Below are 26,985 nucleotides of genomic sequence, written 5' to 3' on the forward strand. Positions count from 1 at the left end.
CAGAGAGAAGGGAACATGCAGCTTATGTACAATAAAATGAAATAAATAAACCTAACCCCTCTTGGCACCACGGAAAATGATTCACTATAATGAGGGGAAAACAGGTGTGGACTTAACAGGTACGAAGCTGAGAATGTGCAGCTCGAGAACAGAAAGGGTGTCATGAGCGAAGCAGTGGAGGTGAAGGATTGTGAGGCGGCTTCCACGTCTCCTCAGGGCAGTCCTCCTGTCCCGTTGATGAAGAGAGCAAGAGAGTCAATGAGGGAGACAGAAATCCCACTCCTGGCTTCTCACGCATGCTTGGACATAGCCCTCATTAGCTCTGGGACTCTCCGCACTTTTTTTCCACAGAGGCCCTGCCCTTCTGCACGGCAGGTCCTCTGGCCTACCTTCCATACATGGCGGGCCGTCTTTGGTTACCACTTCCGGTGAGCAGTGCCACGTGCTCCAGTGTCCCACCGCTCGCCAAAACAGTTCATGATGGTCCCTTTGAAATGTGAAGCGTTGTCCCTTGTGCTTCTGTGCCCAATTCCTCACAAGGCCTCATCTGTACAGGAGGTTTTACACCATACAATCTTTTCCCGAGCTATGCTGTCCATAATCACATACGCTGCCTCCTCTGTGTCAGGTGTAACAAGACGACTTACTCTGACATTTTGTTTTCCTTCAGGTATGGACATTGTGAACTGGGTGGCTGAAGCAAACAAACTTCTCAACACCTCTGTGGACCACAAGGATTTACAATAGGTTATATCGCACGTGGACCATCATTCGTGCCTTCAATTGCTTTGGGAACATTTAACGGCTTGTATTCTCTCACAATAATTCCTTGAACCATTTTTGTTTAACTTGTTGTAGAAGCATGTCGTATTGTTATATCCAAAAACATTTATTTCTGAATGTTGGGTTTTAGGGTTCTTGCATTGATTTGTGGTTTCCTTTGTTGGTTGAGGATGATGCAACAAAATTCACCAAATGTCTTCGTACGATTTTGTCCTTTCCCTCCGGAGATGAGGCTTTTGGACGAGTTGAACCAACACAGCAGCAAACAAAACTGCACAAGCTCCTCCAAGAGTATGATGCATGAGAAGAAAAAAAAATCCTTTTTGTGCCTCCAATCCCCCACAACCTCTCCCCCATTCCTTCCACCCTTTTTGTTTGTTCTATATTTTTCATTCCCCCTCTTGAATGTGGTCCCTTAACATAACAGCCTCAAGGCTGTAGAGGACACGCACAAACTTGGTGATGGCACAATCTTTCTCGATGCACTTTGTCTCGAAGAAAAACGTCCATCCTCTCTGTTCCTCAAACGTCCATCCATCCAAGTACATCAGGTCATATCCAAATACAAGCATGGCTGGTAGGAAAGCTGAGAGGTAAGCACACTCACCACTGAATGGTCGAGCCTCGGTTTGAACCTCGTCGGAGCTATAACCAAACTGGTGGAATGTTAGTCGGGGTAACTAATTGCCCAGGAAGGCGAAGTGTTGATCGAAAAACTAACTTGGCTGTACTGCGACCCCGATGGCTTTCACTGCGGCACGAATGCCCAAAAGCACTACCGGTCCTCCGATGTGGATCTGCCTGTGTTTTGAGTGAGGATTTTTAAGTTGTTGGTGGAACCATTCGACAAGCCCGTTTGCACCAGGGAAGTAATAAGTAGTTATTGTGCATTTGAAGTGGGGAACATCACCATAATTCTGTCACCGACATGATTACCTCTGTTAACAGATTTAAAGACAAAGGTGTATGAATAATAAATGCCTTTATTTCTCAAAAAAAATTGTGAATTGTGAATGAAGAACTAGTCTTGCTGGTGAAGGCCTAGTGTCAATCTGCATCACAGGACAGGGAGAAGAATGGATGAATTTAACAGGATGTTGATCGAGGAATGCTAACCGCCATGTAAAATGAGGAGAAGCTGATGTTTCGGGGATTAACCCTTCATCGTTGGTGCTGTTTTGCTCTGACGAATGTCACTTCAACCCCTCCATATGATGCCATCACCACTGTGGCCCTCTTCAGAGGTGGGTACAGTTTTTGTGCGATGTGGTGATAAACACCTGTAAGGTGAGTGTGGAGACCAGAGGTAGGGGAAGTGGCAGCTGGAGAAACATTGTTACCAGTAATAACAATTTCCCTGCTAGGTTTCTTGTTTAAAACTGAGTGCCAACAGAGTTTGTCCAGATTTGTTAGAGATCTACACGTTCAACATGCTTGTATCTATATAATGACCCTTGTAACACATACCTCCAGGAATGAGGGCCATTGTACCACTCCATGTTATCCTCACGATCCGAAAGGCCCTCATCTTTTTAAGATCTTCTGAAACGTCCTGTTTTCAGAACAAAAAAACTCCAGTCCCACAACATCCCGATTTGGATATGGATCCAGAACTCCATGTTGTATCAATCAAAATGATGAAAAATCCCCATGAAGCAGAATGACAGCAAAACCTACAGGGACAGCAAAACCATCAAAGTGTGCTCCAGTACCTACAGGGACCACAGCGGCTAAAGGGACTACAGTGGATTAAAGAGAAGGTCCACCTGGACCTCTTAGTCAGATGGAATGGACACGAGATTATGTTTCAAAATCAAACCACAAACATCCCAACATTGAATAAGGAAAATTAAATCCTAAAAATGCAAACAATTATCAACTCAACTTGTACCCTTTTAATCAGAATAATGGGGGAAGAACAAGTTAATTTGGTTCAGCATTTCAAATCTTCGACAACCATTCTATTTCATTCTCAGAATGAAGGAGAGAAATTCTATCAAATGAATTCTCGGTTGAGATCACTTTTACATTTGATTTTCTTTCTAAATTTAGTGAATGATTCAGGAACCAAAAAAAGTCGATTTTTTTCACAAGAGATAGAAATGTGAATTAAATTAGGAAATTATATTTCAGAATAATTAATCTCAAAAATGTGAAATGTTTGTTTGAGGAGGATCGTTGAAACATAATGAATCGTAATTAACGCTCCACCGCACATCTTCCCTCCTCCCCCCACCCCTCCTCCACCCCCCTTCCTCCTCTCTCCTTTCTCCTCCACCTCTTCACTCTCCCTGCTCTCTCTCTCCCCCACCCTTCTCTCCCTCTTTCCCTCTCTTTTTCTCCTTCCCTTCTTTAGTATTCCCATCAGTGAAGCGACGGGTGGTATTTGCTTGCAGTAAATAAAATAAAATAAAATAAAGAAAGAAAATAAAAATTTGAAAGAAAGGTGAAAGGAACAAAGAAAAAAGATGTCGGAGAGAATCCGGGCAGATACATTTCAGCAGTTACTCCCCAGGGTCAAACCCATCCACCTCCCACTCCCATCCCCCTCTCCTCCTCCCAAACATCATTAATAGTAAATAACATCATTTTAAACTTACCCCGTACATCACCAATCCCAAGATATTACCTTCCCCATCGTTGTTAAGAAACATGAAGGTTTGGTTAGAACACACCAGACGAACTTTGGCCGTTAACGAGCCCACATCGTCGGTAGTTTTTGTAATACGAACTCTGTAACATGTCAACTTTTCGGGAGAGTTGATCAGGAAGTTCTCCAAGTGTTTCATTGTGTGGAGGTTCACCCCTATCTCGCAGATACACACACAAGTACCTTCAGTTTCTTTAAACGTTTTTTTCCTTGTTTCATTCCACAATCCTATCTGAGAGACGTGGTCCATGTCCAGGCCTCCCCGATTACCTTCATTACCAGGGGTTTCTGTGCAGGTGTGCACCAACCATTCTGGGGTGGATGACATCAAGTCGAAAGTTTGTATTCTTCATTGTTCGTTATTCAATGTTTTCTTGCCTCCACAGTCGAAGGCCGGAGGCATTGTGTTTTCTGGTTGTCCGTCCAGCGATCCTTCAGGTTCGTGTCGGTACCACGATAACTTGTGAACCACTGAAGTGATTTCAACCAAATTTGTCACAAGTATAGAATGTATTGCAAAACATGAACAGATTTGATATTGAGTTAAATGGGTCAAAGGTCATGTGCCCATTGAAAATAATTTTACACACAATAACTCCAATTGATAAACTAACACAACTCACAACATTGTATCTGAGTACCAACCAGCTCCAATCTGTCCCTCATGGAGTGTTTGATAAACTAACACAACTCACAACATTGTATCTGCACCAAAACCAGCTCCAGTCTCTTCCTAACGGAGTGTTTGATAAACTAACACAACTCACAACATTGTATCTGAGTACCAACCAGCTCCAATCTCTTCCTAACGGAGTGTTTGATAAACTAACACAACTCACAACATTGTATCTGCACCAAAACCAGCTCCAATCTCTTCCTAACGGAGTGTTTGATAAACTAACACAACTCACAACATTGTATCTGCACCAAAACCAGCTCCAATCTCTTCCTAACGGAGTGTTTGATAAACTAACACAACTCCAAGTGCTCACCCTGTCCACCAACCAGCTCCAATCTGTTCCTCACGGAGTGTTTGATAAACTAACAAAACTCAAAGAGCTGTATCTGCACGAAAATCAGCTGAAGTCTGTTCCTCATTCCCATTTTAAACCCTTCATTACAAACCTTGTTTATCCCTCACAATCCCCACTAATGATTTATAATTTCTCCAAAAACTTGTTAATTATTTAAGTTTAAACTCGGTTTTCTGTTCAGTAATAGTTTTATCAAATTCCTGAATTAATCCCAAGGTTTAGTTTCAACATTATGAAAGAAACTTAATTTAATGTTGACGATGAACTCTTTAATGTGTTTTTCTTCATGATGATAATTAAATAATGTTGAAGGTTTGATAACCTGAACACAATGAGGTTCCTCTGATCCCATCCCTCACCTGTAAGAGGGAACAAGTGGAGTGGAAATTAATTTGTATTTACGATTGATTTTATTTATTCATTTCAGGGTTGTTTGTTATATTCCTTAACAGCAGAATTCAGGGATAATCTCAAAGTTTATCTTACAAATGGTGGTGGGTCTTCAATTGAAACCACCACAGTCCTGAAGGGTGGTTTAGTACATTGTCGGAAATTTACGGATTTCTCTCCAGTGATGATGAAAGATCATGATATACATGTTAATATAAGGATGATGTGTAATTTGAAGTGAAATTAAGGTTGGTGTGGTTTCAGGATGATGTGGTTCTTGTGCTTCTCTTGGTGATGTCGGTTGTGATTCTGGAAGGAGTTGTGCATCAAGGACATCTGGATCCATCACTGGTGTATCTCAGGTACAAAGGTGTGAGGGGAGTTCAAAAGTTCAAGGAATGTAACACTTGCCAAACTTTATATATTTTCCATAATGTGCCCTGACATCAAAGCATTGGCTCGATTTCTCCTTCAAACAGTCTGTTAGTAAATTGTAAGTTTTCAGATTGTTCTTTAGACCACTTCTCATGTGATTCAGTCAATTTGTTGTGGTTGGTGAGTCGGTGACAATGCAAGTGGGACTTCAAATATCAAAAGATATTAGCCATAAGGGAACAAGTCCTGTCTGTGTGGGGTATGAGTACAGGTGTGTTGTTATGAAGGAGGTGAACATGTTTGGTCAAACATCCCTCGAGATTCGTGCTCGATAGTCTGCAGCAATTCTTTGCATGAGACTGACATCATATTTCACTGTAATTGTCATATTGTGAGGCATTTCGTCAATCACCTCATAAAATTGAGGAAATTATCTTACCTGATGAGTGGTGGGCTGCATTTAGGGAAGGAACAACAGGACATTTGTCCAGGGCCCAAGCTCCAGGGGGCCCACGAAATACATATGATACATTTGTTTACTTATAAAGCTCGTACAAGTGACCTCACACAACTTGTGTTCTGATAATTCGTTTTCACTACAATGCGGATTTAAATCAATGACAACACCAATAACAACACCAACAACAACAACAACTACCACCACGCAACGTCATTCTGAGCAAGTAGTTCGTGCTCCTTCCTTCTTAGAGAGGGTTACTCACAGCAGTGTTACGGATTAGTAAATCCTTTATAAAACCCATATAATTGGAAATGTTAAGTTTTGTGTTGGACATGATTTATAATTCAGGGATAAAGGCAACTTGAGTTTCAGGGATTTACATAAATGAGATGTAAAGGTGGGACAAAGGATTCGTGCACAGATTTCGGCAGACGACATTGGCATCGTGACATCGAGATGGATTGTCAACAGAACTTTGAAGATGACCTGGTGTTGCATGGTTTGGTCAAGAGGGACATTATACTCATGTGGTAGTGTGAACAAATTGGGTGAAAGTTTTGTGGGAAACAACGCTCTGAGTTAATGGCTGAGCTGTGGTCAATCTTTGGATTCAGACAGAGCGTTGCCTTACTTCGAGATTGACCTCCCGAGTTTGCCATTAAAAGGTGAAGCAAGGGGCGATCGAGAGAAGGAGAAGCAGATGCGACACGGAGGTGATCTTGTAGATATCAGAGATCCAGCTGGCAGCGTACGGAGCTTTGGAACGGTGGAGTGTTGGGCGCACAGTGGGAGACAGGCAGCGACGATATCGTGAACTTTTGCATTGAGCACACAATGACCACTGGCCTGGTTAGTGATCCAGTGCACCAGGCTGGTGTATAGCTTCACTCCTGCTGGCGGATTCATTGTGCTCACGAAGAGCCAACAAAGCACGCCGACATCTTGATTTGGCAGCAGAGCACCACAGTCGTTCCCTCCACCTCGTTCCTTCTCGTGGTCCGGCGAAACAAATGGTGAGATACCACTCTGCAGGGATAATTCCCGCAGGGCTCACTCTCTGCACTCAAAGCTCATCACTAATCTGTAAGGTTCATCTTAGCACGACCATTCATTTTCATATTTCCTTTCTGCAAGGTTAATACTCGCTTCGACTGCACGCTTGTTTCAACATGACAAAAGGTTTAATTACGCGTTCAGACACTGCACCATTTTAACTTTAATTCTTGGCATGAATCCTGGTAAAAGGGAGTGTATTAACACTGCTGCATTGATGTCTGAGTGCTCTTCCAGGTTTTATCACGATTATCACGAATGGTTCTCACTGTAAAATCATGAAGTCCCATCTCTCTTAAATATCAATGCTGTGATCACCTCTCCTAAACTGATCTACGAAAACTTTTAATTTCACCTCCCATGAATGAGACTTGACTTGTTCATCACGTGATCAGTTTCTTCAATGCCACTTGTTGCTCGCTTTGCAGCCATAGTTTTGGCCGCTGTTACGTTCGGCCTCCAAACCTCGAAACGTGTGTTTCTTGAAAGCACGACAGACAAAACAAATGATCACTTTGAACTTTTCAATCAATCGACAACCAACCAGGTGATAACCAGCAACATACAACAGGACTTTAAAATTTAATTTATTTAAAACCCACTGTTAAAATGCACTAATATCAATCAGTAAAAATCAATCACAATTCAATCAATAATTAGTCAGTCACTGTGCACTTCTGCACAGGAAAATACCATTTACGGTCAATGATTCATCAAAGTAACACATATATATTTCAACGCAGATTCAAATACTTCAACTCTTGACAAACACAATTTTCCTTTGACAAAGGCAACTTTACACTCACGTTTTTACCAGAACTGCAAGATGTCCTCCTGATGCTATTGAGAAAATGGAGAAGATGCTGACCTCATGGATAGAGAATCAGAACCAATAGAACATGCCCTTGTCTGGAATAGTCATTCAAGAGAAGGTGAGGTGTTTGTATGACGATCTAACCAAAGATACCAATGATCCATTGCCTTTTGCTGCCGGTCATGGGTGGTTCGAGCTCTTCGAGAGTCGCCATTTGTTCCACAACCTCAAGTTGACTGGGAAGCTGCTGCTGCATATCATTCTGCCACCGAACAATTTCCAGCTGTCTTCAAATCAGTGATTGTGGATGGAGGTTACACATCAAGCAAGGTGTTCAACCTCGATGAAACTGGACATTATTGGAAACACATGCCCAGCCACACGCCCCTGGAGTACCGGTGGAAAGTGGACGCAGCGACGCGCTGTTCTGGCACATGCTCCCATACCTGACCTGACCTATTGGCAATATTCACAAGTATGTTGTTTCATCTCCATGTATGTTTCATCTTCATGTATGTTTCATCTCCATCAACTTCATCTCCATCAACTCTGGCCTGAGGCAGTGATTGAGTTCAGAGATTTCAAGGAGGCTGAAGTCAGCAAAGCAAGGCAACAGATTGTGGACATGGCCCTGCAAATGGGATTTGAGGAGGTCGACGAAGATTATGTTGAGAATTTTCTTCTCTCACACAGGGAGGAGCTGAGCAATGAAGATTTTCTGGCTCTGGAGGAGGAGCACATCAGATAGGAATCAGAATCAAGTCCTGAGAATGTTGTGCCTCTTAAAACCCTCACAATGATGGTCATGGCTAAAGGTTTCAAACTGGTTGATAAAGCCATGGCCATCTTTGATGAACACGATCCCAACTGCATGAGAAGTTTCATGGTGTGGAAGAAGGTTGAGAATGTCCTGAAATGTTACAAGGAGGTGTCCAAATGGAAAATGAAGGCAGCGACTCAAGTGTCCATTATGAAGTTCTTCAAAAAATTCCCAAGCAAATCGGCCTCCATTTCGTTTTCTGAGCACTCAACTGGATAGCCTGCCACACCTGAATAAGCCTGCCACACTTGAATGAGACGTCACACCTGAATTAGCCTCTCACCCCTGAATAAGCCTCTCACCCCTGAATAAGCCTCTCACCCCTGAATAAGCCTGCCACAAGCAATATGTAATGCATCAACCCCATTCATGGTAACACATTAAAAAGTAATTAATTTTAATGATTTATTTATTATGTGTTTACCCTCACCAGAGGAGATGGTGTTGCATTCGGGTCCATTTATCTGTTTGTTTGTTTCTTGCAAAGTCGAAGATTTATCAAGTGCAGTATATTGGTTCGTCGATTTTTTTTAGTCTCTGTCTGTCTGTCTGTCTGTTTGTCTGACTGTCTTTCTGTTTGTCCTTTCCAGATCACAATTTTCAACCGATCTTCACCACATGGTGGAGTTTGTCATACGAAATGAAGCCGATTGTTTTTGAGGTCAAACGGTCAAAGGTTCAACATCGGCCAAAGGGCAACAACTTCGGTGAGGTTTCTAAAATCCACAAATTTCATCCGATTGACTTGAAATTTGAAGAGGTTTTATATATCAGATCACTGAATTCCACCACCAATTATTTTACAATTCAACATCGGCCGAATTTCTAAAATTGTCAATTTTCATCCAGATCCACTTGAAATTTGAAGAGTAGTTTCACATTTGGTCATTGAATTCAACCAGCAATTATTTTTGAGGTCAGATTTGTTTGATGGATTTTGCAAGTTTCGTGCTCTGCATGACGTCTTCTTCATGTTTGTGTGTCTGTTTTTTTCTGTTTGTCTGCACAGAACTTTCGTGTTTTTTCTCTGCAACTGCTTGTTGGATTGAGACTTAATTTTCACAAATGGTGCGACGACTCATGTCGAATGTTATAATCATGACGTCATACGTCACGTGGTGTGGCAGCTATTTTGGGAAAATGGAAAAACTTTTGACCTCAGTATCTCTGACACCGCACCAAGGAAATAAATGAAACTTGGCACATTGCAAATACTCCTCATGGAGAATGAGACTGAATTTTTTGTTATGATGTCATAGGTCCCCTCGTTATGATGTCATAATTGCATATGTGTAATGTCACATCTGATCAGTATGAAAAATTTTCAGTCCCCCAACAAAAAAACTCCAGTCCTCCGACATCCCGATTTGGATATGGATCCACAACTCCATATTGTATCAATCAAAATGATGAAAAATCCCCACGAAGCATAATCACAGCAAAACCTCCAGGGACTTCAGGGACAGCAAAACCATCAAAGGGTGCTACAGTACCTACTGGGAATACAGCAACTAAAGGGACTACAGTGGATTAAAGAGAAGGTCCACCAGGACCTCTCAGTCAGATGGGATGGACACGAGATTCTGTTTCAAAATCAAACCACGAACATCCCAACATCGAATAAAGAAAACGAAATCCTAAAAATGAAAACAATTATCAACTCAACTTGTACCCTTTTAATCAGAATAATGGGGGGGTAGAACTAGTTAATTTGGTTCAGAATTTCAAATCTTCGGCAACCATTCCATTTCAATCTCAGAATGAAGGAGAGAAATTCAATCAAATGAATTCAACATCGAGATCACTTTAAAATTTGATTTCCTTTCTAAATTTAGTGAATGATTCAGGAACCAAAAAAACCCGATTATTTCACAAGAGATAGAAATGTTAATGAAATTAGGAAATTATATTACAGAATAATTAGTTTCAAAAATGTGAAATGTTTGAGGAATCAATGATCGTTGAAACATAATGAATCGGAATTAACGTTCCACCGCACATCTGCCCTCCTCCCCCACCCCTCCTCGCTCCCTCACTCATCCTCGCTCCCTCACTCCTCCTCGCTCCCCCTTCCTCCTCTCTCCTTTCTCCTCTGCCTCGTCATTCTCTCTCTCTCTCTCTCTCTCTCTCTCTCTCTCTCTCTCTCTCTCTCTCTCTCTCTCTCTCTCTCTCTCTCTCTCTCTCTCTCTCTCTCTCTCTCTCTCTCTCTCTCTCTCTCTCTCTCTCTCTCTCTCTCTCTCTCTCTCTCTCTCTCTCTCCCACCCTTCTCTCCCTCTTTCCCTCTCTTTTTCTCCCTCCCTTCTTTAGTATTCCCATCAGTGAAGCGACGGGTGGTATTTGCTCGCAATAAATAAAAGAAAAGAAAAATTAGAAAGAAAGGTGAAAGGAACAAATAAAAAAGATGTCGGAGAGAATCCGGACACATAGATTTTAGCAGTTACTCCGCAGGGTCAAACCCACACACCTCCAACTCCCATCTCCCTCTCCTCCTCCCAAACATCATTAATAGTAAATAACATCATTTTAAACTTACCCCGTACATCACCAATCCTCAGATATGACCTTCCCCATCGTTGTTAAGAAACATGAAGGTTTGATTAGAACACACCAGACGAACTTTGGCCGTTAACGAGCCCACATCGTCGGTAGTTTTTGTAATACGAACTCTGTAACATGTCAACTTTTCGGGAGAGTTGATCAGGAAGTTCTCCAAGTGTTTCATTGTGTGGAGGTTCACCCCTATCTCGCAGATACACACACAAGTACCTTCAGTTTCTTTAAACGTTTTTTTCCTTGTTTCATTCCACAATCCTATCTGAGAGACGTGGTCCATGCCCAGGCCTCCCCGATTACCTTCATTACCAGGGGTTTCTGTGCAGGTGTGCACCAACCATTCTGGGGTGGATGACATCATGTCGAAAGTTTCTATTCTTCATTGTTCGTTATTCAATGTTTTCTTGCCCCCACAGTCGAAGGACGGAGGCATTGTGTTTTCTTGTTGTTTGTCCAGCGATCCTTCAGGTTCGTGTCGGTACCACGATAACTTGTGAACCACTGAAGTGATTTCAACCAAATTTGTCACAAGTATGAAATGTAATACAAAAGATGAACAGATTTTATATTGAGTTAAATGGGTCAAAGGTCATGTGCCCATTGAAAATAATTTTACACAATAACTCCAGTTGATAAACTAACACAACTCACAACATTGTATCTGAGGAACAACCAGCTCCAATCTCTTCCTAACGGAGTGTTTGATAAACTAACACAACTCACAACATTGTATCTGCACCAAAACCAGCTCCAGTCTCTCCCTAACGGAGTGTTTGATAAACTAACACAACTCACAACATTGTATCTGCACCAAAACCAGCTCCAGTCTCTCCCTAACGGAGTGTTTGATAAACTAACACAACTCACAACATTGTATCTGTACCAAAACCAGCTCCAGTCTCTCCCTAACGGAGTGTTTGATAAACTAACACAAATCACAACATTGTATCTGAGGAACAACCAGCTCCAATCTCTCCCTAACGGAGTGTTTGATGAACTAACACAACTCAAAGAGCTGTATCTGTACCAAAACCAGCTCCAGTCTCTCCCTAACGGAGTGTTTGATAAACTAACACAACTCACAACATTGTATCTGTACCAAAACCAGCTCCAGTCTCTCCCTAACGGAGTGTTTGATAAACTAACACAAATCACAACATTGTATCTGAGTGACAACCAGCTCCAATCTCTTCCTAACGGAGTGTTTGATAAACTAACACAACTCAAAGAGCTCTCCCTGTACAACAACCAGCTGAAGTCTGTTCCTCATTCCCATTTTAAACCCTTCATTACAAACCTTGTTTGTCCCTCACAATCCCCACTAATGATTTATAATTTCTACAAAAACTTGTTAATTATTTAAGTTTAAACTCGGTTTTCTGTTCAGTAATAGTTTTATCAAATTCCTGAATTAATCCCAAGGTTTAGTTTCAACATTATGAAAGAAACTTAATTTAATGTTGATGATGAACTCTTTAATGTGTTTTTCTTCATGATGATAATTAAATAATGTTGAAGGTTTGATAACCTGAACACAATGAGGTTCCTCTGATCCCATCCCTCACCTGAAAGAGGGTACAAGTGGAGTGGAAAATAATTTGTATTTTCGGATTTATTTTATTTATTCATTTCAGGGTTGTTTGTTATATTCCTTAACAGCAGAATTCAGGGATAATCTCAAAGTTTATCTTACAAATGGTGGTGGGTCTTCAATTGAAACCACCACAGTCCTGAAGGGGGGTTTAGTACGTTGTCGGTAATTTCCGGATTTCTCTCCAGTGATGATGAAAGATCATGATATACATGTTAATATAAGGATGGACCGGGCGTAGTGGCGTGCACCTGTCATCCGGCTACTCGGAGGCTTGGGTAGGAGGATCGCTTGAGGATGGGAGCTCTGCACTGGGCCGCGCTAAGAGAGGGTGGAGGGCAGCCCGGATTCATGGCGAAACCCAATCCTTATCCCTGTGTCATAAGAGGTGACCAGGGTTGCATCAGGAAGGGCATCCGGCGTAAAACCTATGCCAAATCAGTATGCGGATCATAACGGATGATTCGCTGTGGCGACCCCTAACGGGAGCAGCCGAAAGACGAACAACAACATGTTAACATAAGGATGATGTGTAATTTGAACTGAAATTCAGGTTGGTGTGGTTTCAGGATGATGTGGTTCTTGTGCTTCTCTTGGTGATGTCGGTTGTGATTCTGGAAGGAGTTGTGCATCAAGGACATCTGGATCCATCGCTGGTGTATCTCAGGTACAAAGATGTGAGGGGAGTTCAAAAGTTCAAGGAATGTAACACTTGCCAAACTTTATATATTTTACATGTGCCCTGATATCAAAGCATTGGCTCTATTTCTCCTTCAAACAGTCTGTTAGTAAATTGTAAGTTTTCAGATTGCTCTTTAGACCACTTCTCATGTGATTCAGTCAATTCCTTGTGGTTGGTGAGTCGGTGACAATGCAAGTGGGACTTCAAATATCAAAAGAAATAATATCCATGAGGGAACAAGTCCAGTCTGTGTGGGGTATGAGTACAGGTGTGTTGACACGAAGGAGGTGAACATGTTTGGTCAAACATCCCTCGAGATTCGTGCTCAATAGTCTGCAGCAGCTCTTTGCACATAGGACAAAGCAAGTACTCCTCATGGAGAATGAGATTGAATTTTTTTATGATGTCATAGGTGCCCTCGTAATGACGTCATAATTGCAGATGTGTAATGTCACATCTGATCAGTATGAAAATTTTTGAGTCCCCCAACAAAAAACTCCAGTCCCCCAACATCCCGATTTGGATATGCATCCACAACTCCGTATTGTATCAACCAAAATGATGAAAAATCCCCACGAAGCATAATCACATCAAAACCTACAGGGACAGCAAAACCATCAAAGTGTGCTCCAGTACCTACAGGGACCACAGCGGCTAAAGGGACTACAGTGGTTTAAAGAGAAGGTCCACCAGGACCTCTCATTAAGATGGAATGGACACGAGATTCTGTTTCAAAATCAAACCACAAACATCACAACATCGAATAAGGAAAATGAAATCCTAAAAATGCAAACAATTATCAACTCAACTTGTACCCTTTTAATCAGAATAATGGGGGGAAAAAAGTTAATCTAATGAATTCAACATCAAGATCACTTTAACATTTGATTTTTTTTCTAAATTTAGTGAATAATTCAGGAACCAAAAAAAACCCGATTATTTCACAAGAGATAGAAATGTGAATGAAATTAGGAAATTATATTTCAGAATAATTAATCTCAAAGATGTGAAATGTTTGAGGAATAAATGATCGTTGAAACAGAATGAATCGTGATTCACTCTCCACCGCACATCTGCCCTCCTCCCCCAGCCCTCCTCGATTCCCCCTTTCCTCTTCGATCCCCCTTCCTCCTCTATCCTTTCTCCTCCACCTCTTCACTCTCCCTGCTCTCTCTCTCCCCCACCCTTCTCTCCCTCTTTCCCTCTCTTTTTCTCCCTCCCTTCTTTAGTGTTCCCATCAGTGAAGCGACGGGTGGTATTTGCTCGCAGTAAATAAAATAAAGAAAGAAAATAAGAATTAGAAAGAAAGGTGAAAGGGACAAATAAAAAAGATGTCGGAGAGAATCCAGACAAATAGGTTTCAGCAGTTACTCCCCAGGGTCAAACCTCTCCATCCCCCTCTCCTCCTCCCAAACATCATTAATAGTAAATAACGTCATGTTCAACTTACCCCGTACATCACCAATCCTCAGATATTACCTTCCCCATCGTTGTTAAGAAACATGAAGGTTTGGTTAGAACACACCAGACGAACTTTGGCCGTTCACGAGCCCACATCGTCGGTCGTTTTTGTAGTACGAACTCTGCAACATGTCAACTTTTCGGGAGAGTTGATCAGGAAGTTCTCCAAGTGTTTCATTGTGTGGAGGTTCACCCCTATCTCGCAGATACACACACAAGTACCTTCAGTTTCTTTAAACGTTTTTTTTCCTTGTTTCATTCCACAATCCTCTCTGAGAAACGTGGTCCATGTCCAGGCCTCCCCGATTACCTTCATTACCAGGAGTTTCTGTGCACGTGTGCACCAACCATTCTGGGGTGGATGACATCATGTCGAAAGTTTGTATTCTTCATTGTTCGTTATTCAATGTTTTCTTGCCCCCACAGTCGAAGGACGGAGGCATTGTGTTTTCTGGTTGTCCGTCCAGCGATCCTTCAGGTTCGTGTCGGTACCACGATAACTTGTGAACCACTGAAGTGATTTCAACCAAATTTGTTACAAGTATGGAATGTAATACAAAACATGAACAGATTTGATATTGAGTTAAATGGGTCAAAGGTCATGTGCCCATTGAAAATAATTTTACACACAATAACTCCAGTTGATATAATGAACACAACTCACAATATTGTATCTGTACCAAAACCAGCTGCAGTCTCTTCCTAAAGGCGCTGTCACACCTTGATGATTTAGCCCGCGTGAGCGTGAACTTATGAAAAATTTGTCTAAAACGCTGGCACACGTCGAATACGTTATGGGTAAGTTTTGTATACGTTAAGAGCACGCTGAAAAACACTGCCAGATGTTGTAGTACGCTGGCTTTCATCGTTGTACTTTACGGTTGTCCTCAAATTTTTGCATGCTTGAAATTTTTCGACGTATGCCGGCGTATGACTCACACGTTCCGCTATGCTGGCCATTAATTGTAGGCACATTATGCGATCGTTGACACACGTCAACACACGTTACTTGTATGTTACTCATAAGTTGAAACACGTCGAGGTAATGCTAAGCGTACCCGAAACTTATTTATAACCTATGAGTAACGTGTTGTAGGCACGTTACACGATCGTTGACACATGTTGAGGCACGTTATGCGGTTGTTGACACACGTCGACACACGTTACTGGTAAGTTACTCATAAGTCGAAACACGTTGAGGTAATGTTTAGCACACCTGAAACTTATTTCTTACCTACGAGTAACGTGCTTTGAACCTATGTGTAACGTATCTCCAACGCATATTGACGTCTTCCGGACGATCACAGAACTTACTGAACCTGTTTCTAATTTACAGCTTCCGTATAATGGCGTATTGGCAGCGTTTACAAAAAACAAAAAAACAACAATAACTTCCGATATTTCGTCACGTGCCGTTACGTCACGTCCGATTTCCTCTTCAGTTTGCTCATGTCTTATTCTTAGTTCCTCTTCTGTGAATATTTTCTGTTTGAGGATATTGTCACGTCGACGTCGAAACTTAAAAGCAAATGTCCGAATATATTTTAAAATTCGTGATAGACTAAAAATAATAATAATAATAAAACAACAACAACAACAACAACACCAACTTCAGATATTTCGTCACGTGCCTTCCATTTCATTTCAGAATCAAGGAGAAAAATTCAATCAAATTAATTCAACGTCAAGATCACTTTAACATTTGATTTTGTTTCTATATTTAATGAATGATTCAGGAACCAAAAAAACCCCGATTATTTCACATGAGATAGAAATGTAAATTAAATGAGGGAATTATATTTCAGAATAATTAATCTCAAAAAGTGAAATGTTTGAGGAATAAATGATCGTTTATTCAACTGAAAGGCTTGGGGTTAGAATGAGGAACAGACTTCATCTGGTTGTTGTAAAGTAACAGATGTGTGAGTTGGGTTAGTTTATCAAACACTCCACTGGGTAGAGACTGGAGCTTGTTGTCGGACAGATACAGCGTTGTGAGTTGGGTTAGTTTATCAAACACTCCACTGGGTAGAGACTGGAGCTGGTTGTAGGACAGATACAGCGTTGTGAGTTGGGTTAGTTTATCAAACACTCCACTAGGTAGAGACTGGAGCTGGTTGTAGGACAGATCCAGCTTTGTGAGTTGGGTTAGTTTATCAAACACTCCACTGGGTAGAGACTGGAGCTGGTTGTAGGACAGATACAGCGTTGTGAGTTGGGTTAGTTTATCAAACACTCCACTAGGTAGAGACTGGAGCTTGTTGTCGGACAGATACAGCGTTGTGAGTTGGGTTAGTTTATCAAAGACTCCACTGGGTAGAGACTGGAGCTGGTTGCTGTACAGATACAGCTTTGTGAGTTGGGTTAGTTTATCAAACACTCCACTGGGTAGAGACTGGAGCTTGTTGTCGGACACATACAGGATTGTGAGTTGGGTTAGTTTATCAAACACTCCACTAGGTAGAGACTGGAGCTGGTTGCTGTACAGATACAGCGTTGTGAGTTGGGTTAGTTTATCAAACACTCCACTAGGTAGAGACTGGAGCTGGTTGCTGTACAGATACAGCGTTGTGAGTTGGGTTAGTTTATCAAACACTCCACTAGGTAGAGACTGGAGCTGGTTGTAGGACAGATCCAGCTTTGTGAGTTGGGTTAGTTTATCAAACACTCCACTGGGTAGAGACTGGAGCTGGTTGTAGGACAGATACAGCGTTGTGAGTTGGGTTAGTTTATCAAACACTCCACTAGGTAGAGACTGGAGCTTGTTGTCGGACAGATACAGCGTTGTGAGTTGGGTTAGTTTATCAAAGACTCCACTGGGTAGAGACTGGAGCTGGTTGCTGTACAGATATAGCTTTGTGAGTTGGGTTAGTTTATCAAACACTCCACTGGGTAGAGACTGGAGCTTGTTGTCGGACACATACAGGATTGTGAGTTGGGTTAGTTTATCAAACACTCCACTAGGTAGAGACTGGAGCTGGTTGCTGTACAGATACAGCGTTGTAAGTTGGGTTAGTTTATCAAACACTCCACTAGGTAGAGACTGGAGCTGGTTGTAGGACAGATCCAGCTTTGTGAGTTGGGTTAGTTTATCAAACACTCCACTGGGTAGAGACTGGAGCTGGTTGTAGGACAGATACAGCGTTGTGAGTTGGGTTAGTTTATCAAACACTCCACTGGGTAGAGACTGGAGCTTTTTGTAGGACAGATACAGCGTTGTGAGTTGGGTTAGTTTATCAAACACTCCACTGGGTAGAGACGAGCTGGTTGTAGGACAGATACAGCGTTGTGAGTTGGGTTAGTTTATCAAACACTCCACTGGGTAGAGACTGGAGCTGGTTGCTGTACAGATACAGCGTTGTGAGTTGGGTTAGTTTATCAAACACTCCACTGGGTAGAGACTGGAGCTGGTTGTAGGACAGATACAGCGTTGTGAGTTGGGTTAGTTTATCAAACACTCCACTAGGTAGAGACTGGAGCTGGTTGTAGGACAGATCCAGCTTTGTGAGTTGGGTTAGTTTATCAAACACTCCACTGGGTAGAGACTGGAGCTGGTTGTAGGACAGATCCAGCTTTGTGAGTTGGGTTAGTTTATCAAACACTCCACTGGGTAGAGACTGGAGCTGGTTGTAGGACAGATCCAGCTTTGTGAGTTGGGTTAGTTTAACAAACACTCCACTTGGTAGAGACTGCAGCTGGTTGTAGGATAGATACAGCTTTGTGAGTTGGGTTAGTTTATCAAACACTCCACTGGGTAGAGACTGGAGCTGGTTTTGGGACAGATACAGCTTTGTGAGTTGGGTTAGTTTATCAAACACTCCACTGGGTAGAGACTGGAGCTGGTTGTAGGATAGATACAGCTTTGTGAGTTGGGTTAGTTTATCAAACACTCCACTGGGGAGAGACTGGAGCTTGTTTGGTGCCAGATCCAGATGTGTTTGTTTGGCATGTTTTCCCCACATACTGAGAGGCTGGAACATCAAATGAACTGAGTGAAGCCCCCACACAGCTTACCATGGACCACGACCCAAAAGGTGGAATTTAAATCGAGACATAACCACCTGGACATCGATGTTTCTGTTCAAATGAACACCAGCAGGACAACACGGTTCACCTGAAATTTAAACCCTTTAAAGGACGTGTGAAGGATTTATTTTATATTGTTTTTATTTTCAGATACAGATCTTTGAGCCGAGTTAATATAAGAGTTCCTTTACAAGTAACGTCAACACAGGAGGCCATAAGGCCCATAAGAGCCTGCACTAGTCTTGCCAACCGATTCCATGTTCCAAATGTTTGAATATTCGAAAGAATCTTGGAATTCGACTTTAAGTTCTGACGACCTCAATGATCGGATTTACTTGCAGTTTGATCCAGTCCCATCATAACGACCAATCCTACTCATCAAAATACTTTGCTCTTCCCCAGTATACATTTGGGTGCTTTCAAACCTGGGGGGCTAATCATCCTCCACCATAACTTTATCTCTTAGATTTCTGATCTCTGAAAGTATTGTTACAGATTCGCCTCTGGTAGGGATCGCGAGGGGAGTTCTCGGATCCACTACCTGGCCGCCGACTCTGAAGCCGATGAACCACAGATAACTCGGTGGTGTGACTGGTTGTTAAGAAACTGCAGACACTGTCTGAGATGCTTAATTTAGTTAAGGTCCAGCATCCAAATCCCGATTTACCTTCACCTTATTATTCTCACTGTAACACTCGTGACCACTACTTCGGTTCATGTGCAGAATTCAGGAAGCTTTCAATGTCCCATATTATCAAGTAGATAAGGAAACATGACCATTGTTGGAGGTGCGGTTAGACACATATGGCTGATCGCTGGACAATTAAGAAGCCTGTACAAGGCTCAACCGGCAATATCTATCGGGTGAGATCACCCTCACCTCATCTTCTCAAGTCAATCTGGTCGGTTCAGCGCAAAGGGTACTCCAGTAGCAGTTTGCACCAACCTGGGCTGGTCACTACAAGGACCAGCCAGCATACTGCAAAAAGGCAATTCAGTAACATTGCCTGTTTACGACCATCATGCCTCCATCACCAGGTCTACTGTGAAATGTAGAGAGACTGACATCCTCCCATACATACATAATGAAGATCGGTTTAAAATTGTCACCTGTCGGTGACAAACAAACAGACAGAATAACAAACTCAACTGACCAATATACTTGAAATATCTTTGATTTTTCAAGTAACAAGAAGAAGACGTTGTGCAGAGCATGAAACTTGCAAAATCCATAAAAACAAATTTGACCTCAAAAATAATTGGTGGTTGAACTAAATGACCAAATATGAAACTCCTCTTCAAATTTCAAGTGAATGAGATGAAAATTACCAATTTTAGAAATGCGGCCGATGTTGACCTTTTAGCCAATGTGAACCTCCAGAATAATTGACTAGTTGAATTCAGTGACCTGATCTGAAAATCCTGTTCAAATTTCAAGTCAATCGGATGAAAATTGAGGATCTTAGAAATACTGTTGTGGGCCGGGTATCGGCTGCGAGCACAACCGCTAGATGGAGCAGTAGAGTTGGCGCCACCGAACACCCGGAATTCAGATCGTCACCCTCGGATAACTCCGAAGCTATGGGTCCTTTACAGGACCGTGAATCGTCAATAAATAGACCGCATGGGCACAGGGTTATTTTCCAAACTTCAAAATACCTAGAGGCCCACGTGGCGAACTACCGAGTATTCACACCCTCGACGGAGCTCGAACGGGACGAGCCATAACCGTGCTCGACCCGTACGTAACCCGAACGGATGGTTACCGAGGTCCGGTCAGTCCAAATGCACCACTACAGCAGCAACGGCCTTTTTAATCACCCAACACGCACCGTGCTAAATCAATGAAGGAAAGGACAGAAACGAGCTGAAACATTCAACAAAATGAATATTGATTTACAATAGGGGGGAGGGACACATAAAGGGCAGGGTTAAACCGGCTATAAGGAATGCAAATAATGTACAGCAAAACAACTTAACCAGTTGCTACTTAAAGATGGGCCCACACACAGACACACACACACACACACACACACACACACACACACACACACACACACACACACAGGAATGGACCCCAATGGTCTTTATTGAAGTCTTCCAGCTCAAGGACAGGGAGCTGGAGACCAGAGCCTGCACTTGGACCTGTCCACCTTGTGTGGTCTTCGACGATCCGGCTCGACGGGACTCGAACTCACAACACGATGCCGCTCCAAGCACCGGGCACCGCGCACTCCAACTGGCCACGCACTAATCAACCACGGCCAAGGAGAAGATCAGAGGCAACGATGATCCAGCTCGGTGGGACTGGAACCCGCAACACGATGATGATGACCACCACGGCCCCAAGACGACAACCAGGTGACAAACAAGATGACCACCCAACCCAGCCTGGCATTCCTTTATATTTCCGTCTTGTCTGGGGTGAGAAAATCGCTCTCTGAGGCGGCCTCCACCCTCATTGGCCGGCGTGTCATGGGAAAGTCAAACTCTGTGGCCATCTCGACTCCCATTGACTGGCGTGTCATGGGAAAGTCGAACTCTGTGGCCAGATTGGACAAGGGGCACGCCCCTGCCTTCCTGGGCGGAGTCCCGGTCTGAGGCATGGAAGTCTCCGCCCATGTACGTGGTCGAACGCACGTAGACAATGTCGTCGGTGTGAGGAAGTGAGGTGAACGAAGTTTGTTGTAAACGAATCTCCGCAGCGCACACATGTAATTCCCGTTAGACACAGGTAGGGGACCCTAACTATAAACACACACTTACCGATATCACTGATCTGTGAGTGCAGTAAGCTTCCAGATTCGTAACAATACCACCTTCGTTGTTGACCTTGGCCCTATGTTGACGTTTTGGTCCATGTTGACCTTAAAAGAAAAATTGGTTGGTTGAATTTAGTGATCTGAAATATAATTCCTCTTTAAATTTCAACTCAATCAGATGGAAAACGAGGATTTTAGACATACCACCTTCGTTGTTGACCTTGGGCCTATGTTGACCTTTTGACCTCTAAAACAATAGGCTTCTTTCTTATGACAAACTCTACCATGTGGTGAAGTTTCGTGAATATAGGTTTAAAATTGTGACCTGTTGGCGATAAACAGACAGACACAATAACAAAATCGTCGAACCAATACTCATGAAAAATCTTCCATTTTGCAAGTAACAAACAAACAGACAGAAAGGGGTGAAAACATAACCTCCTACTGTACACCTTCGCTGTACACCTGTAATAAATGTACCTGGTCTCAGGGATGGAATCTGCTCGAGGCGGTGATCTCATTTGATGATTTCCCTCGTCAGACAATCTGGCTCAATGCGGCTCAGAGCGCTCGCGATATGCGGTTGCTCAGCCAGAATAGGAATGTCACGAGCACCGATCCATGCTTCACTCGGTTAAATACATGGTCCCAACGAGTATTGAAATATGTTCAAATTGGTCCAGGAACTTCCTCATGGCTATGGACTTGGCTCACGGTTGCAGTCATTTTGACACGACCCATGGAAGTGGAACCAGAACCAGGCTCATGGACAAGCTGATGGCAAAAATTGATCCGAGAGACACGGAGCCGAAGACTGGGCTGGTAGCTGAACGTGGGAACGTAGCAAAGAAGGCACTGGAGACAGGACAGGTCATGGAGACCAGAGTGGAAAAATGAAGTTACCATGCCCGTACATAGCTATAAGAACCGGACACAAAATTAGCACCAGCAATAACGGGAAGCAAACTGGGACCGGGGAAGGTGAACATGGAATGGCATTGGCACAGAATGAAGAGACAGCAAGTAGGTTAATAATTGCACCGTCAGAGGGAAGATTAAAAGACATAGAACCCGTTAAGATAACCGGAGAAAGCAAAGCTTGAACAGAGAGAGAGTCGGGGAAAAGAGGATGTTAATGAGCGTGCAGTAACAGATTCGTGCAGGGAGATCTTCGTGGCCTCATGCGACACACTGGCACCAGAATCTGTGGACACGGTTAATAACGGTGCGAAGGGAAAGATGGAGGCTCAGTTCATGGAGATCTGGGTGTATTCTCTCCCCATGGAGGTGGGCGTGCTTGTGAGTGTGCGGTGTGCAAGTCCCGGGCGTGAGCTGCTCAAACCCAATCCAAGGCCATGTTGTGCGTCGCAGTGGTGGAGGCCTCATGGCCAGTTTGGGAACCATGTGCTTTGGTATACAGGGAGCAGTCGGACCAAAGTCACGCGGCTTGTGCAGACTGGCTCGGCTGTGGGGTGTGGGGGGTGAGCGTCAGTGAGTCGCTGATGAGTGAGCCATGTCGCATGAAGGATGAGGAGGAAGGAGAAGTAACACAGACGGTGGAACCACCAGCAGAGACGAACTGGTTTTTAATAGAACCAGGGAGGCTTCGCTAGGGACTAGGAAGCACTGAGTGAGCCGAGCGAGTGACGGGATACCGCATGATGGAGCATGCATGCGTGCAGGCCCTGGAAATTAGATACCCAGGTCGAAAAACCAGTTAAAACCAGGACACATTTTCAACTGGTCTCTATTGGTTCTAATTGGTCTTTAACTGGTCTCTATTGGTTTCAACTGGTACCAGTTAAATTCAGTCAGAATTCCAATTTCCCAGTTGAAAAAACCAGTAGCTCATATTTGTACCAGTTAAAGTCTTACTGGTTCCAGTTGATACCAGTTGCAATGTACTGGTCCCAGTTGATACCAGTTGCAATGTACTGGTCCCAGTTGATACCAGTTGCAATGTACTGGTCCCAGTTGATACCAGTTAGTTAAATATATGTATGTCAACTGGTAATATATCACTCTATTCCAATTTCCATGTTAAAACCAGTAAGAAACCAACTGGCTTTACTGGTACCAGTTGGCTACTGGTTTTCAACTGGTACCAGTTGACCAGTAAGCTACTGGTCTTTACTGGTTTTTTGACCTGGGTAGGGTTGAATTTCAATGCTCCCTCTGGGCTGTGTGGACGGCCTGGAGGATAAAACAGAAACGGCATTGTTTGGGCACATTTCATGGCCCCTGTAAGCCTTGGATGAAAGGATCTGGCCGGCCATTAAATTTGGCTGTAAACCGGATCCCCCACGAGTGTTTCAGGGATTAAGGAGGGGCTGTACGAAAGGTAAATGGCAAATTCGTGCAGTGTACCCCGTGCACATTGGCGTAGGAGTGGAGGCACTGTGAGGGGATGGGCCCCGTGGAGGAGCTGCAGTCAGAAGCCTGTGGATGTAAAGCACGGCTTGTATAGGAATGCACAGCGCGACTGGACATGGAGGCAACGACGGCTGGGTTCTCCATAGGGAAATCCTCAGGGACGAGTGAGTAAAAGCATGTAGATTTATATTATGAGAAGCGAATTGGAAATATTGTAAAAGCTGAAATTGCAAAGGGTTGAATTTTGGATTTGAATTGGCTGACGTGAGGTTAGATGTTTTCCCCCTTTTTCCTTTCTTTGTCCCGACGGAGTTCAGAATGAAAGGATGAATGAAATAGTTGATGGACGAGTTGAATGAGGTGCATGGCTCGAAATGTATTAGTACTGGAATGGAGAATTGAATGGGTGGTGCAAAGTGGGGTACGTGTGACGAGGAAGAAGAAGCATGCACCCCCCCCCCCACCCGAGCACCCCTGTAGAAAGATATTGTGGCGTGCACCTGTAATCCGGCTACTCGGAGGCTGGGATTGGAGGATCGCTTGATTGGATGGGAGACTGGGATCTGCGTTGTGCTGCATTTATAGACGGTACAGAGCAGCCCGGCCGATATGGTGGTGCCCAACCCTGATTGTCAGATCAGGCCAAATCAGATCTGTGACTTGCTATGGGTAACATAATTTGTGGGCCCAGATACCATGAGAGTGGACCTGAGGTGCCACGTACCAAGCAGCCCACTTGAGGGGTGAGCCAAAGAGGGTTTCCCCAGAATTTGGCAAGGAGCAGTAAAGCTCAATGGTGGCTCCAGCATCCTGGGGGTGCTACATTTGGTGTCACTTTTTCCAGGGCCCGCCCCGCACAGATGCGAACGAATGTGGCTCTCACACGAGTGGGTGGCCATTGAGATGGACTTGCCATGTATAAGGGCAGTCACAAAGTGTATGAGGACTGTAGCCGAAATATGCAGGGCAGGCAGTTGGACCTGGACCTTAACAGAGGCAGCATCTTCTCTTGATCACCATACTTCTCCTTATCCCTGTGCCGCACCAGCCATGTTCCTCACCAGCCATATGCCTCACCAGCTCTGTGCTGCACCCACCCTGCGTGGGCCAGAGTGGACCAAAAACCACCTCATGCTTTGCTCAATCCCTCGCTTATTCCCCATTGTTTTGCAGGTTCCAGTATTTCTTTTTGGTGCCACGGTGAGTAATTTCCCTCCTTGCACATAAGTTTGGTGTCCCTTCATCCTTATTGACTGGTTGATGTGACTGTTGACTGCTCGTCGATGTCGACTGCTTCATCCCTTGTGTCTGTCGACTGCTTGATTCAATCTGTTTTATTGACGGCATCTTATCTACCCTTATCACCTTATTTATTTTTGCAAAAAACACGTTTTAAGTACGAGACATTTTTCCACCTTTTTCTTCTTGCTCATTGCACGGCCAGGTTTGGCTGCCATTTGGGTGATCCTTCAGGAACAGTAGTTTTAAGATTCAATGCAGCAAACTAAAACACCATTGTTGTAATCCGTGGGGGGCTTATACCCACATCTCAGATGGGTCAGTGTTAACAGATGCCCCTGACATGTCAATACATTTGTCTTCAGTTTTTCTAGGGGTTATCATCTTCTGCATTATTGGTAACAAGCAGGGTACCCGTCCCTGCCCGGCTCGTCGACACCTTACCTCAAATGAGTGTGTATTGGTAGAAACGGGAATTCAGTGTAAATATTCAGTGTGTAGATATCGCAGTAGGTGGAGTTTGTAAACTTGGCAACCTCGTTCCATTCCACCAGTGAAGATTTCCAATCCGTGTTTGTTGTACCTCTGAAGTACTGTTTGGTAGTGAGGGTGATATAATGAAAGCTTGGCTCGGAAACAAATTTAGGCTTGTTTTGGGCCTACTGCTTGACGGAAGATCACCAAAGTTCTTTCCATGCCAACCGACCACCTACAGGCACCGATCCCTCTCCACGTCGCTTCTTCAGTCCCAAACCTGCCCCCTCTCTCTATACCCCCATTGCTTTGTTTTTGGCAATTTCCATTCGGTATTTCTCACAGCATTTCATTCTGGTTTCGCATTCGATGATCCATAGATCAGTCATTTCAGTTTCACTTTGGGATCTCAGTTTTGATTTGTCATCGCAACTTGTGATGCATCGTGAAGGGTGCATGAAAAACATCATTGAAAATTATTTTGGGGGGAATCTTTTTCGATTTTCTAAAGGTGTAGAGGAGTTTAAAGTGGCTTTAGGGTCTTAAAAGTTCAAAACGGGGTCTAAAGCGTTTTAAGGGTCTGAAGGGTCATAAAGAGGTCGAAAGTGTTTAAAGGGTCTTAGGGTCTTTAATGGGTCTAAATGTCTAAAGGGATGTAAGGGTGAATGAGCGAAAGCGGTCTGAGTTGTCCAAATGGTCTGAAATTGTCCAAAGGGTCTTAAAAGGTCTCGAGGTCTGAACAGTGTAGAAAGGGTTGAAAACGGTCTATATCTCAAAATAGTCTAAAAGGGTCTAAATGGGTATTAAAGGGTCTAATGGGGTCGACAAGCCGTAGAGGGTGCAAAGTCGTGAAGCTGTAGTAAAGAAATTACCTCATGTAAGTGAATATATTAACTCTGGAGTGCAACATGTCAATAATTGGCCAAATGACCTCCTCGTGACTGTTTTAACTGTGTATTTCGGTGCATCGTGGTTAAAAATCTGATCGTAGAGAGTTTTGTCATGAATTAACTTTGGGAGTTCAAAGCATAAGGTTCACAAACAAAAAAACATTTCGATTTTATATCTGTAAAGATGGACAACCTATTTTCCTGTTGCAGCCTTTTCTTCCTCTCCTCAGCCATGTGGCGTTACCTTTTTAGATCCTAGTGGAGATCTCTAGTCTTACTCACATTGTTGTTCTTCATCTTCTTCTTGTGGACTTTTTTGTTTCACAGCCTTCAGTTTTCATCGAAACTTCCTGAAACTTGCCATATATATATATATATATATATATATATATATATATATATATATATATATATATATATATATATATATATATATATATATATATATATATATATATGTATATATATGTATATATATGTATATATATGTATATATATGTATATATATATATATATATATATATATATATATATATATATATATATATATATATA

At 43.0% G+C, this 26,985-nt stretch overlaps 4 protein-coding genes across 14 annotated transcripts in view; 3 read left to right on the forward strand and 1 right to left on the reverse strand.

The window, feature by feature from the left end:
* Window positions 1–986, forward strand: part of LOC147012368 (von Willebrand factor A domain-containing protein 5A-like) — a 110,049-nt gene extending 109,063 nt beyond the window's left edge. For both annotated transcript variants that reach the window (XM_085856448.1, XM_085856449.1), the window contains one exon: window positions 671–986. In XM_085856448.1, the coding sequence (XP_085712574.1) occupies window positions 671–747 (77 nt within the window). In that variant the 3' untranslated portion in view covers window positions 748–986. The remainder of the gene's footprint in view (window positions 1–670) is intronic.
* A 286-nt stretch (window positions 987–1,272) lies between these two features.
* Window positions 1,273–26,985, forward strand: part of LOC147012370 (general transcription factor II-I repeat domain-containing protein 2-like) — a 66,667-nt gene continuing 40,954 nt past the window's right edge. For 2 of the 10 annotated variants that reach the window (XR_015051584.1, XR_015051585.1), the window contains exons 1-4: window positions 1,273–3,871; window positions 5,122–5,227; window positions 8,970–9,086; window positions 13,093–13,190. Coding sequence is in view for 1 of the 10 variants with exons in the window: in XM_085856465.1 (XP_085712591.1) it covers window positions 3,755–3,871; window positions 5,122–5,227; window positions 8,970–9,086; window positions 9,389–9,435 (387 nt within the window). In the remaining 9 variants the exon portion in view is untranslated. Of the gene's footprint in view, window positions 6,706–8,969; window positions 9,087–9,388; window positions 9,719–13,092; window positions 13,191–26,985 lie in introns of those variants that run through there. The other 8 variants (XM_085856465.1, XM_085856459.1, XM_085856460.1 and 5 more) reach the window with 8 other exon arrangements.
* Window positions 11,555–13,083, forward strand: LOC147012371 (uncharacterized; the record flags this gene model as incomplete). The annotated part of the gene is made up of 1 exon (XM_085857949.1): window positions 11,555–13,083. A coding segment is annotated over one exon (741 nt), but the record flags the coding sequence as incomplete, so codon positions are not given.
* Window positions 16,406–18,628, reverse strand: LOC147012372 (uncharacterized). Its single transcript, XM_085857951.1, has 2 exons — window positions 18,051–18,628; window positions 16,406–17,698 (listed from the first exon to the last, which is right to left on the reverse strand). Exons 1-2 carry the CDS (start codon window positions 18,626–18,628, stop codon window positions 16,522–16,524), a joined length of 1,755 nt encoding a protein of 584 aa, XP_085714077.1. The 3' UTR covers window positions 16,406–16,521.

Source organism: Eptatretus burgeri, chromosome 15 (assembly GCF_056783735.1).
Source record: "Eptatretus burgeri isolate ZD-2024b chromosome 15, Ebu_testis_v1, whole genome shotgun sequence".
NCBI lineage: Eukaryota > Metazoa > Chordata > Myxini > Myxiniformes > Myxinidae > Eptatretus > Eptatretus burgeri.

Coding starts and splice junctions, on each gene's coding strand:
- LOC147012372 (XM_085857951.1), bottom strand. CDS start 18,628: ATGTGGGGAAAACATGCCAAACAAACACATCTGGATCTGGCACCAAAC. Junction 17,699..18,050: donor CAGTCTCTACCCAGTGGAGT/GTTTGATAAACT, acceptor GTCTCTACCTAG/TGGAGTGTTTGATAAACTAA.